At 46.8% G+C, this 12,406-nt stretch overlaps 1 protein-coding gene across 4 annotated transcripts in view; it reads left to right on the top strand.

Annotated features, from left to right (window-relative positions):
* Positions 1-11,960, top strand: part of SDK1 (sidekick cell adhesion molecule 1) — a 430,408-nt gene extending 418,448 nt beyond the window's left edge. For all 4 annotated transcript variants that reach the window (XM_060684054.2, XM_060684053.2, XM_087878657.1 and 1 more), the window contains 2 exons: positions 886-1,015; positions 11,345-11,960. In XM_060684054.2, the coding sequence (XP_060540037.2) occupies positions 886-1,015; positions 11,345-11,617 (403 nt within the window). In that variant the 3' untranslated portion in view covers positions 11,618-11,960. The remainder of the gene's footprint in view (positions 1-885; positions 1,016-11,344) is intronic.
* Positions 11,961-12,406: the final 446 nt, after the last annotated feature.

The following is a 12,406-nucleotide window of genomic DNA, read 5'->3' as shown; positions in this document are numbered from 1 at the left end:
GGGAGTTTGGGGGAGGGGAAATCACAGTGACTTTCATGTGGTTTCTTCATCTAACTTCAGATTGGGCAAATTCTCTCTGCAGAAATATTTTGAAGTGTGGATAGATATATGAGGGGTCCTGAGCTTGGCTGCTTTCCTGCAGACGTTTCATGACCCAAAATAGGTAACATCATCAGTGCTAGAAGGGAGTGGGCTATGCAGAGTGAAGGAGGAGAAGGAGACACCCACTCCCTTCTAGTTTGGGTCATGAAACTTCTGGAAGAAACCAACCAATTCCAGAGAGCACCAGGGACCCCCTCATTTCAACCCTGAGCTACAAATATTCTCCTTTATGGGTACTTGTATATCATCAAAGTGAACACGGTGGCTCAGCGGTTAAGATGCTGAGCTTGTCAATCGAAAGGTTGGCAGATCATCCGTTCGAATCCTGAGTGCTGCGTAACGGGGTGAGCTCCCATTACTTGTCCCAGCTTCTGCCAACCTAGCAGTTCGAAAGCAGGTAAAAAATGCAAGTAGAAAAATAGGGACCCCCTTTGGTGTGAAGGTAAGAGTGTTCCGTGCGCCTTTGGCGTTGAGTCATGCCGGCCACATGTCCACGGGGACGTCTTCGGACAGCGCTGACTCTTCGGCTTTGAAACAGAGATGAGCACCGCCCCCTAGAATCAGGGATGACTTGCACATATGTGCAAGGGGAACCTTTTCCTTTACCTATATATCATCAATGCTTACAAGGACCTTATTTTCCAGAAAGAAAACAATTGGCCTCACAGCTTTTACGGTACCCAATACTCCATTGAGAGAGAGAGGTTGGCGAATGTATTTTATCTATCGGACAGAATCAAAAGCCAGCCCAAACTTAATTTCCTTTCCTTTTTCTGGTTCCAGATCACCACCTCGCCCGAGCCCTGGAGGCCTACATTATTCGGACGAGGACATCTGCAATAAGTACAATGGAGCTGTCTTGGCCGAAAGCATCGCCCTCACCGAGAAACCCTTGGATGCTTCAGAGTCGGAAGTGAGTTTGTTGTTTGTTCAGCGCTGGTTGGAGTAACCCTGTTAAAAATGAGACCGAGAAGGATTGCTCAGGATTGCTGCTAAATTAGGCAAAGTTGCATCAGGAAGTGGTGGAGTAGGATGAAGAGAAAGGGACAATCTATCTACAGCCTGGTAGAATTTGACAGAAGGTAACAAAGGTCCCACCAGTTTTTTTATGGTCTCTTGAGAAGGAAAAGGAACCCAAACTAAGAACCAAAAACATTCAGAGGTCAAGTATGTAAGTAAGACTTAGGAGGGCACCATCAACAGAAAAACGGAGCTATTCTACTCAAGTGGGCCATGGCTTTGTATCTAACCAATCGTGGTTTCGGGGGGATCCCATAACTCTGGAAATTTTTCACCCCTTATTCTTTTAGTGCCCTCTAGCGCATAACCAACCCTTGCTGGATCAGCCAACTCTCCGTAATATTTCTAACCACAGATGATCTCCTTGGCAGGAAAAGGGCTAGTGCAGTGATGAAATCCAATTTTTTTTACTACCGGTTCTGTGGGCGTGGCTTGGTGGGCGTGGTGTGGCTTGGTGGGTGTGGCAGGGAAAGGATACTGCAAAATCTCCATTCCCACCCTACTCTGGGGCCAGCCAGAGGTGATATTTGCCAGTTCTCCGAACTGCTCAAAATTTCTGCTACCGGTTCTCCAGAACCTGTCAGAACCTGCTGGATTTCACCCCTGGCCTAGTGAGTCAGAATTAAGCCTTTCCACAGCAAATGTAGGACTTTAGAACTAGCAAGCATCCAGGGAAACGTGATGCAAATGCCCGTAACCTGGTTAAAAACAGACCTTGTTGAACACCATGCATAGAATCTTCCTGGAAGGAGAAGACCAACAGAGGCTGAGAAACAGTCATTTCTTTTAGATAGGGTTACCAGATCTGGATGAAGGACGAGGTGGCTCAGTGGCTAGGACGCTGAGCTTGTCGATCAGAAGGTCGGCAGTTCAGCGGTTCGAATCCCGAGTGCCATGTAACGGGGTGAGCTCCCGTGACTTGTCACAGCTTCTGCCAACCTAGCAGTTCGAAAGCAGGTAAAAAATGCAAGTAGAAAAATAGGGACCACCTTTGGTGGGAAGGGAACAGCGTTCTGTGTGCCTTTGGCGTTGAGTCATGCCGGCCACATGACCCCGGAGACGTCTTCGGACAACGCTGGCTCTTCGGCTTTGAAACGGAGATGAGCACCGCCCCCTAGAGTCGGGAACGACTAGCACGCGTGTGCGGGGGAACCTTTATCTTACCAGATCTGGACTGCAAAACAAGGACTAGAGTTAAGTCCCTTGTCACCCAAATTTTCTTGTAGCCTGATGTGTCTGGGGAAACTCAGCCCGGCACCTGAACAGTCCACATCTGGTCATAGCCATCCCTTCCTTCCAAGCAAGCAGAGGTCATTTCCTTCCCGTTTCTGTCTGTTGGACCATAACAGGGAGCACTGAAGGGGAATCTTCCTGTTGTTAAGTTTGGAAGATTCGCTGCTGTCTCCTTTCTACTCCCATTTTAATCCATTTTTCCATGCAAGGCAATATTATCTTGAAAGCCTCAAGTTGACAAGGCAGGGTGACCCCCCACCTCCGCCACCCTCCCTTCTCTACACAATGCCTGCATTTCTATCTCCGGATCTGAAAATGCCAGATTGTGAAAGGGAAATGCAATCAATCAAGGTGAATGCCAGAGGCATGTTGATTAGGGACCCCCTGCCTCGTGCTCTTGCAGAGAAGATCCTCCTGGGCTGAAGCTCTTGGAGGGAAAGACTTTGACAGGTTAGGACATCACCAAGCTCTCCGCAATCCCTCCTCCCAGGGTAAGGTTTACATGGAAAGTCCTTTCTGGTGGGAGGGAGGGAGGAAAGAAAAAAAGAAAGAGAAAGAATGAAGGAGGGAAAGAAGGAAGGAAGGAAAGAAGGAAGGAAGGAAGGCAGGAGCAGTGGAGAGAGGAAGGAAGGAAAGAGCGGTGGAGGAAAGAAGGAAGGAGCGGCGGAGAGAGGAAGGAAGGAAGGACGGTGGAGAGAGGAAGGGAAGGAAGGAAGGAGCAGTGGAGGAAAGAAGGAAGGAAGGAAGAAGCAGTGGAGGAAGGAAGGAAGGAAGGAAGGAGCAGTGGAGGGAGGGAGGGAGGAAGGAAAGAGCGGTGGAGGAAAGAAGGAAGGAGCGGCGGAGAGAGGAAGGAAGGAAGGACAGTGGAGAGAGGAAGGGAAGGAAGGAGCAGTGGAGGAAAGAAGGAAGGAAGGAAGAAGCAGTGGAGGAAGGAAGAAAGGAAGGAAGGAGCAGTGGAGGGAGGGAGGAAGGAAGGAAGGAAAGAGCGGTGGAGGAAAGAAGGAAGGAGCGGCGGAGAGAGGAAGGAAGGAAGGACAGTGGAGAGAGGAAGGGAAGGAAGGAGCAGTGGAGGAAAGAAGGAAGGAAGGAGCAGTGGAGGAAGGAAGAAAGGAAGGAAGGAGCAGTGGAGGGAGGGAGGAAGGAAGGAAGGAAGGAAGGAAGGAAGGAAGGAAGGAAGGAAGGAAGGAAGGAAGGAAGGTTGAATTCTCTGATGGAAACACAATTATAGAGCCTATTCTTGAGGAAGGCAAACAGAAAACTCACACATTTTGAGCCTCCGTACTCTTACTTTTGAGTGTGAGACATAGCACCATCGATATTTATGAAAAATCAAAACAAGGAGGCTGTATTTTAAAGGCATTTTTAAAAGGCTCCTAGAAGGTGGTAGCCAATGTTAATGCAAGTTCTTAAAAGCTCGGAGAAGTCTTCCTTCCCACCAACCATCTTCTGTTTAGATTAGCTTTCCTGTCAGCTTCATTCCATCCCGTCCTCCTTTCCAAATGTTTCCTAACATCTGATCAAAACGTGATCCTCAAGGGGAGGGAAAGCTCAGGAACCGGAGAAGAGTAAGTAACCTTCTCATCCTCCTACCAACAATTTGTGGCTTTCCCTGAAACAATGCAGCATTTGTCTTCCTTCCTTCTTTCCTTTCTTTTTTTTTTTTCCCCTTCCACAACCTTTTCCTCCTGATATTTGTAATCGGGAGAAAACCCTCGGTCAAGGGCCAGAAGGCAGCTGATCTTGGGAGGGCTGGTGTCCACCAAGTAAAACATCCATCGTGAACTCCAACACCTCTGCTGAAAAACCTGTTAAGCTCTAACCGAACGTGAGAGATCAGGGAAAGCAGCAACGGCAGCAAAAATATTACAAGCTTAGCTCTTTGGCAAGGAGAAACCAGGAAGAACCAAGATCAGCCATGGAGGCCCGGAGAGAGAAGATTAATTGTCTTCTCGGCAGTGTTTCTGCTGAGGCTTCCTCCTAGTCACCTGCCTTTCACCTCTTGTTAATTATCTTTGGCAGCCCGCTGCTTTTGCCTGCCCTCTGACCGAACCGCTGGGGAGTGACAACATTATCTTGCCATTACACTCACAGTGGCTCTGTTCTTCTCTGTGTGACACCCTGGAATTAAAACCTGCCATTACAATGTGGCTGGGTCACTTTTGATATCCGTGTCAGGAGTCCCCCGTGCCCGAGAGAGCGTTAAGACCCAACTCCTGGCCAAGATGACTTCTGCAGCCTGAGCCAAGAGAAGGAGAGAGGTCACTCAGTGGCCTCTCATTAAACCCTTTCCTTGCCCGCGGTGTCAAGAAGGCCGTAACCCATAACCGTCCCAGAAGAGGAATTTTTGGCACACCAACACAATCCTGGTTTTGTGACGTCCCTCCCCGCATTAGACCAGCCTGTTCCCCGTTCGACTTTCGATGCTAGTTGGTTTCCTGGGACTCCAGATCTGGAGGAAGCCTGAGGAGTCAACAAGGGTAGCAGGAAAGAATGGTTAGAGAGACAGAGACACAGAGAGACAGACACAGAGAGAGACACACAGAGAGATAGATACACAGAGAGAGAGAGACAGAGAGAGAGAGACAGAGGCACACACAGAGAGAGAGAGACAGAGACACACAGAGAGAGAAAGAGAGAGAGAGACACAAAGAGAGAGAGAGAGAGACAGAGACAGAGACACAGAGAGAGAGACAGAGACACACAGAGAGAGAAAGAGAGAGACACACACAGAGAGAGACAGAGAGAGACAGAGACACAGAGAGAGAGACAGAGACAGAGAGAGAGACACACACACAGAGAGAGACAGAGAGAGAGAGAGAGAGAGACACACAGAGAGAGAGAGAGACAGTGACTGAGAGAGAGACACACACACACAGAGAGAGACAGAGAGAGAGACAGAGACAGAGAGAGAGAGAGAGAGTGACTGAGAGAGAGGCACAGAGAGAGAGAGAGACAGAGACACACAGAGAGAGAAAGAGAGAGAGAGACACACACAGAGAGAGACAGAGACAGAGAGAGAGACAGACACACAGAGAAAGAGAGAGACACACAGAGAGACAGAGAGAGAGACAGAGAGACAGAGAGAGAGAGATGGAAAGAAATCATATTAATTTTATTATTGAAGATCAGACGTGTCTGGCTGCAGACTGCATATCATTAAGCTCTTCCGCTCCAGACCGCCTAAGAGCGTGGACCCCCAAAGCAAAGGCATTGGGGGCTTGAGTAAGGAACCCAAGGCCTTTTGCTTTGCACCGGTGTGGCCAAGCTACCAGGATCTTGCATTTTAATGAAGGTCGGAGCCCTGGAATTGCAAAATTTATCGGTCCTAGGAAAGGAGAGGCTGGAGAGAGGAGATAGAAGAGTAAAAGGGGATTTTTTTCCCCCTTTCTTCTTCTTCTTCTGATGCCTTTTGAAAGTATTCAAGCATACCCAGCCGTTTGCCTCTCTCGCGATCAAAAAGAAAGGGTACCCAATTCTTTTGCTCAGCCTGTTTCCGACTGAAATTTGACAGCTGCCACACTTTTGAAATTCCCCACAATGCCGGCTTTAAGCGAAACCAGCCCGGGAGCTCTCCAATTTGTCTCGCAGTCTTTGTTTCTTCCACCTGACCAATAAATATATATATATATATATATATATTTGGGGCATTTTCTCTGTTTTTGTGGCTGCCCAGGCATCAGTGCACCTCGGCTAGTCAATTTCCAATCTACCTGAGCGCCCAATCAAATTCCGGGCCAATGCTGTTGCCCTGGCAACCGTCGGGAGGATGCAGCGATTGGGGCCTCGTTGCACCGCCGAGACGAGATGGCCCTGCTGCATTGCCACTTAGTCAATAGTTTGAAGTCATTAAAAGGAACGTGCTCCTTTTGAGCCGTAAGCCGGGATGGAGGCCATTCGGGTAATAATGAGGGAGGGCTGCAGGGGGCTCAGAGAAAATTTGGAGAAGCTCAGGGTACCAGCACCGGAACCTGAGCACGCCTAATGCTTGGAGCTAATATTGCTAACCAGCCTTATTCACAAGCACTAGGGAGATGGTAGACTAGAGGCATCCAACTTTGGCAACTTTAAGATCTAGGGACTTCGACTCCCAGAATCCCCCAGCTAGCTTACTCCACCATTTCAAGCTGTCTGGGGAATTCTGGGAGTTGAAGTCCACAGGTCTTAAGATGGCTAAGGTTAGACGCTCCTATGATAGACCATCAACCCCAAGCTTGATGCCTCCGTAGGTCTTGTTACCAAGATTGGGCACCCCTGTGGTAGACCATCAACCCCAAGCTTGATGCCTCCACAGGACTTAAGATTGCCAAGGTGGCATCCCTGTGGTAGACCATCAACCCCAAGATTTATCTCTCCACAGGATTTAAGATTACCAAGGTTGGGCACCCCTGTACTAGACAATCAACCCCAAGCTTGATGCCTCCACAGGACTTAAGATTGCCAAGGTGGCATCCCTGTGGTAGACCATCAACCCCAAGATTTATCTCTCCACAGGATTTAAGATTACCAAGGTTGGGCACCCCTATAGTAGACAATCAACCCCAAGCTTGATGCCTCCACAGGATTTAAGATTGCCAAGGTGGGCATCCTGTGGTAAACCATCAACCCCAAGATTTATCTCTCCACAGGATTTAAGATTACCAAGGTTGGGCACCCCTATAGTAGACAATCAACCCCAAGCTTGATGCCTCCACAGGATTTAAGATTGCCAAGGTGGGCACCCTGTGGTAAACCATCAACCCCAAGATTTATCTCTCCACAGGATTTAAGATTACCAAGGTTGAGTTCCCCTATGGTAGACCATCAACCCCAAGCTTGACGCTCCACAGGATTTAAGATTGCCAAGGTGGGCATCCCTGTGGTAGACAATCAACTCCAAGTTTGATGCCTCCACAAGACTTAAGATTGCCAAGGTTGGGCAACCCTGTGGTAGACCATCAACCCTAAGCTTGATGTCTCCACAGGTCTTAACGATTGCCAAGGTTGGGTACCCCTGTGGTAGACCATCAACCCCAAGCTTGATGCCTCCACAGAATTTAAGATTGCCAAGGTTGGGCACCCGTGGTAGACCATCAACCCCAAGCTTGATGTCTACATAGCCGATTCATCTGGAGGTCCTTAAGCCAGGTGTAATTCTTACCTGCTACATCCTCATCCATTTGGCTTTTTCCATCTTCCACTGGGAGGGGACCCCATATTGTGACCCCAAAGAGCTCTTTTCCACTCCCGATCCCTGTTTGAATCCAAGAGGGGCATCCTTGGCTTGTAAAAGCTTCTGTTCTCAAGACACTTCCGTGGAGTTGATCATGTCTGAAGGGTAGCTTGTTACAGAACGGAGAGGTAACCTGCCAGGGGAACTGGCAATCCGTAGCCTTTTCCTTTCATTACTGGATTACAGGTAATCCCCGATTTACAAGAATAGCTGGGAGCAGAGTTTCTGCTGCGAAGCAATCCGGTTGTTAAGTGAGTTTTATGACCTTTTTGGCCATGGTTGTTAAGCGAACCACTGCAGTTAACCGTCATAAAGGCGTGCCGTTTGCCAAGCACCCCAATTTTGATCACGTAACCCTGAGGATGCTGCGAGGGTCCTAAGAGCAAAGACTCGTCCCAAGCCACTTCCTTCAACTGTTGTTATAACTTTGAAAACTTTGAGGATAGTCCTCAACTTACAAAAGTTTCACACTTATGACCATTGCAGCATCCCCCGCGGTCACGAATGATTTACCTTCGGATGCTTGACCGCCGACTCGCATTTATGACGGTTCCATTGTCCACGTGATTCCCCCTTTAGCGACCTCCTGACCAGCAACGTCGAATGGGGAAGCCCATCATTCACTGAGCAACCGTGTGACTCATTTAACAACCACCACGATTCACTTAACAAATGGGACAAGAAAGGTCGTAAAAAGAGGCAAAATTCACTTAACAAATTTCTCACATGGGCAACATAAATTTTGGGCTCAATTGCTGGTCGTACGTCGAGGACTTGCTGCAAACGAATGCCTGTAGAGATTCTGAGCCATCCAGGTAGGACATGGTTATCCCAAAGGGGCTTTTTTTACAAAAGGCAACTGGACTTTCTTTTGTTTTTCTTTGAAGACGTTTCGCTTCTCCCCCAAGAAGCTTCCTCGGTTCTGACTTGTAAATGGCAGGTTGTAATTCGCGGGACACACACACACACCCCATGCGTCGATTCCACTCCGTCTTTCAGTCAAAAGCTTTGGCCGTGTATATCTTATCAACAACAGCACGGAAGACGTCACGAGGAAGAACAAAAAGCAAAAAGCGCTTAGAGATTTAGCCTTCTTTGGGTGGCTGGATCTCTCTCGGAATAGCGATGCATACAAAAATAGACATTTCTAATCAGGATGGAATTCATTATTCCTGTCATTTCCCGTCTGTCATTTCCCTGCTGGGCCTGTAAACCAAACAAGAGTCAGATACGGCTTTAACATCCTCTGGTTTCAGAGAAACAGCTGAACGGGCCGTTTTTGCCACGGGGAGGGGAGATTACGGATACCTGCCCCCCCTCCCCCAATTCCCTGCAGCTCTTTTCAAGCAGCTATAATTCCTAATTTGCTTGCCAGTTTCCTATACACACACACACACACACCCTTCCCTCCCCTTCAGTTTGCCTCCCGTTTTTCTTATCGGGCGGACCCCCTCGCTCACCGCGGAAAGCGCCAGGTAGGATTCTCATTATACCGCCAGCTGCATAGCGAAAATTGATTTTATGCATCTCAAACTGTATCGTTCAGATTCAAGAGTTCTCCAATGTGTTTTTTAACAACAGATAAAATAGAGAATGTCACACTTAAAAGATAATAAATTAAGGGGGGCCCTCCCGGACCGTCCAAATGCTACTCAAGGGGGGAGGAAATATCCGAAATGGGGCCCCCGTGGGTTGGATTTGATTGCGGTTCTAAGGGAGCGGAGAAGCCATTCTAAGATCTAACCGTTGGTCTCAAACAACCCTGGGGGGAATCAAATCAAAAGAGTTTAGAGGTGATACATGTGACAGAATCCCTTTTAAAAGAGAAGTGAGAGTCCTCCCGGAGCGACCAAGATGGGAACCAAGGTCCAGAGTTCCAGAGAACGTCCCTCCTTCAATATTTCTCTGATCAGTCCAGTTGGAGGGATGGAGTGGTGCGATGGCTTAGAGTTGGAGTTTTCGCCTCACAATCAGGAGGCTGTGAGTTCGATCCTAGATAGAGGCAGATATTTCTCTCTCTGGGCACACTGAGAATATATCTGCCGAACAAAACTCCGCATTGGCGACAGGGAAGGCATCTGGCCATTAAAACATTCTGCTAGCTCCATTCAGTTGCCCAGACTTCACTCCGCAAGGGATTATTTATTTATTTATTTTATTTTATTTTATTTTATTTTATTTTATTTTATTTCATTTTATTTTATTTTATTTTATTTTATTTTATTATTATTTTATTTTATTATTTTATTTTATTTATTTTATTTTATTTTATTTTATTTTATTTTATTTTATTTTATTTTATTTTATTTTATTTTATTTTATTTTATTTTTATACCGCCCTTCTCCTGCGGGACTCAGGGCGGTGTACAGCCGAGATAAAACATAGCATATAAAATTTAAAAACAGTTTAAAAAACAATTCAATAATTTCCGCCCAAAATTTAAAACAACCCAATTAAAACCGAATTCAATTAAAACTGAGAGGATGGGGTCGTTAAAAGATGATGATGAGTCCAGTTGGAGGGATCGACTCAAGGAGAGATTGTGGTCCTTCTAAGGATGTGGATAAATCCGTTGAGATCCACGTCCTGAAAACACATACGAGATTCAGCTCAGTATGGTAAACATCCTAATCCACACCTGGGAGAGATTTGAAGGAGATTAAGACAAGGTGGAACAGGCAAAGTCCTGTCTTTCCTGCCATCCTGAAGGTAAGGCATGGCGCCTCTTTACTCCACATGCCTCCCGATTCCTACACCGTGCTCTCTTGAATCCCGATGTCAAGGTTCCAAGTAATACATCCCATTCAATAAGAACTCCGAGGCAGGCAATTTCCTCAAAGAACATTTTATTGGGACATGTCAAATTGGCCAATCTTCTTGGTGAAAAACCGGCTCTAGATTCCCATCGGTTTTACACCCAGTTTATTCATTTATTTTATTAAATTTCTATACCGCCCTACTCCCGAAGGACTCAGGGCAGTGAACAGCCACAGAATAAAACACATAAATACAAAAATCTAAAATAGAATAAAAACAAATTAGATAATTTGGCTGAACAAATTTAAAATACCCCATAATGTAAAACAAATTAAAATTTTCATTTAAAAAGGGGAGAAGATTTAGTTAAAAGTAAAACTTCGTCACTTCTCCCCAGAGTCGCCCATCACACGGTCCAATCAGCATGTAGTCCAGTTGCTAGGTGACCTCTTTCACCTCCACCTTTCGAACACCTGCACCAACGTCCTTGATTCCCAGGGAAAAGAATGTTATTTTGGCTACAGCACCCCCAGCTATCTCTACACCACCCCTCCCTCCCTGGCCCCTCCGCTCCAGGCTGTGTCAGCCCTGAAGCTCTCTAGAGAAAAACTACAAAAGAAAATGGCCACAGTTCAACCAGTGGTGAAATGCACTTACCTTCGCTACCGGTTCAGAAATGTGGGCGTGCACGCTTCTTCTGCACATGCGCAGAGCCAGAGAGTCAAAAACGGGACGTAATGGCATCCCGGCAGAGGGGCGGAGCCTCCCGCCACCGGCCCTACTGGTTCGCGCAAACCGGATAGATCCAGTCGGATTTCACCGCTGAGTTCGCCCAACTTCAGGGTTGACACCCGCATCTTGGTGTTTCGGGGAGTTACGTCTTTCACCTTCTTCTCCGCAACCTGTAGTAGAGCTGCCTCTCGGTCTTCCATCCTACAGATTCCCCGTTCCAAAAATGATGACCGCCTGGACCACACCGTGACCGAGACATTAACAGATCCTTTCTCTCTCTCTGCTCACAGGGGACGGATTCCGACTATGAAGATGAGCTGCCAAAGCATTCGTTCGTCAACCATTACATGAGCGACCCGAGCTACTACAATTCGTGGAAACGCCAGCAAAAGGGCACAAAGCATTCGACGCCTTACAGATACGAGGAACGGGTCGCGAGCGAGGCCGAACCTTACTTCCAGACTGTTATCACGACGCAGAGTTCAGGAGGGGTCTACACCCCGACAGGACAGCCCACCCCGGGCTCAAGGACTCCAGTGACAGGGTTCTCGTCGTTCGTCTAGCACCCACGGAAAAAGAGCGCTGGCCTCAATTTCAGCGGCCCGCCACGGTTCGGGTCGACGCCAGCCCATCCCGACGTGACTCTGGGCGGCACACAGGCAGTGAACTGGGGGTATATTTCTCTTTATCAGGGTAGAATGGATGTACATGTGAATGTCTTTTGGGGTTTATTTTTTTTTTCAAGACAATCAACACTTTAAGACATGGAGCTGATGAGTTTGCTTTGATTTTTTTTTTTTCTTCTCCCCCTTTGAAAATCCCATAAATGATCAAAACCGGACCATTTTAACCACTTTGGAATATGATTTAAAAGAATTTTTTAAAAATAAAAATATGCTTTTTTAATGTCGTCTGGGTTTTCTTTCTTCTCTCTCTCTCTCTCTCTCTCTCTCTCTCTCTTCTTTCTCTTTCTCTCCTTTCTTTTTTTCTTTTTTCTTTCTCTCTTTCTTTCTCTTTTTTCTTTCTTTCTCTCTCCTTTCTTTTTTTCTTTTTTCTTTCTCTCTTTCTTTCTCTTTTTTCTTTCTTTCTCTCTCCTTTCTTTCTTTTTCTTTCTCTCTCTCTCCCTCTTTCTTTTTTCTTTCTCTTTCTCTCCTTTCTTTCTCTCCCTTTTTTCTTTCTCTCTTTCTTTCTCTTTTTTCTTTCTTTCTTTCTCTCTCTCTCTTCTTTCTTTCTTTCTTTTTCTTTCTTCCTCTCTTTCTTTTTCTAATCCAAGAAGTCAATCCCCTCCTTTTGAATTACACAGCAATTCGGTTGCCTAAATTAAGGCGACGGGAAAGATTTTAAAGTGCCGT

Source organism: Pantherophis guttatus, chromosome 14, assembly GCF_059756535.1.
Source record: "Pantherophis guttatus breed Tessera chromosome 14, ASM5975653v1, whole genome shotgun sequence".
Lineage (NCBI taxonomy): Eukaryota > Metazoa > Chordata > Lepidosauria > Squamata > Colubridae > Pantherophis > Pantherophis guttatus.
The sequence above is the reverse complement of the archived record's forward strand: the minus strand, read 5'-3'. Positions and strand labels throughout refer to the sequence as shown.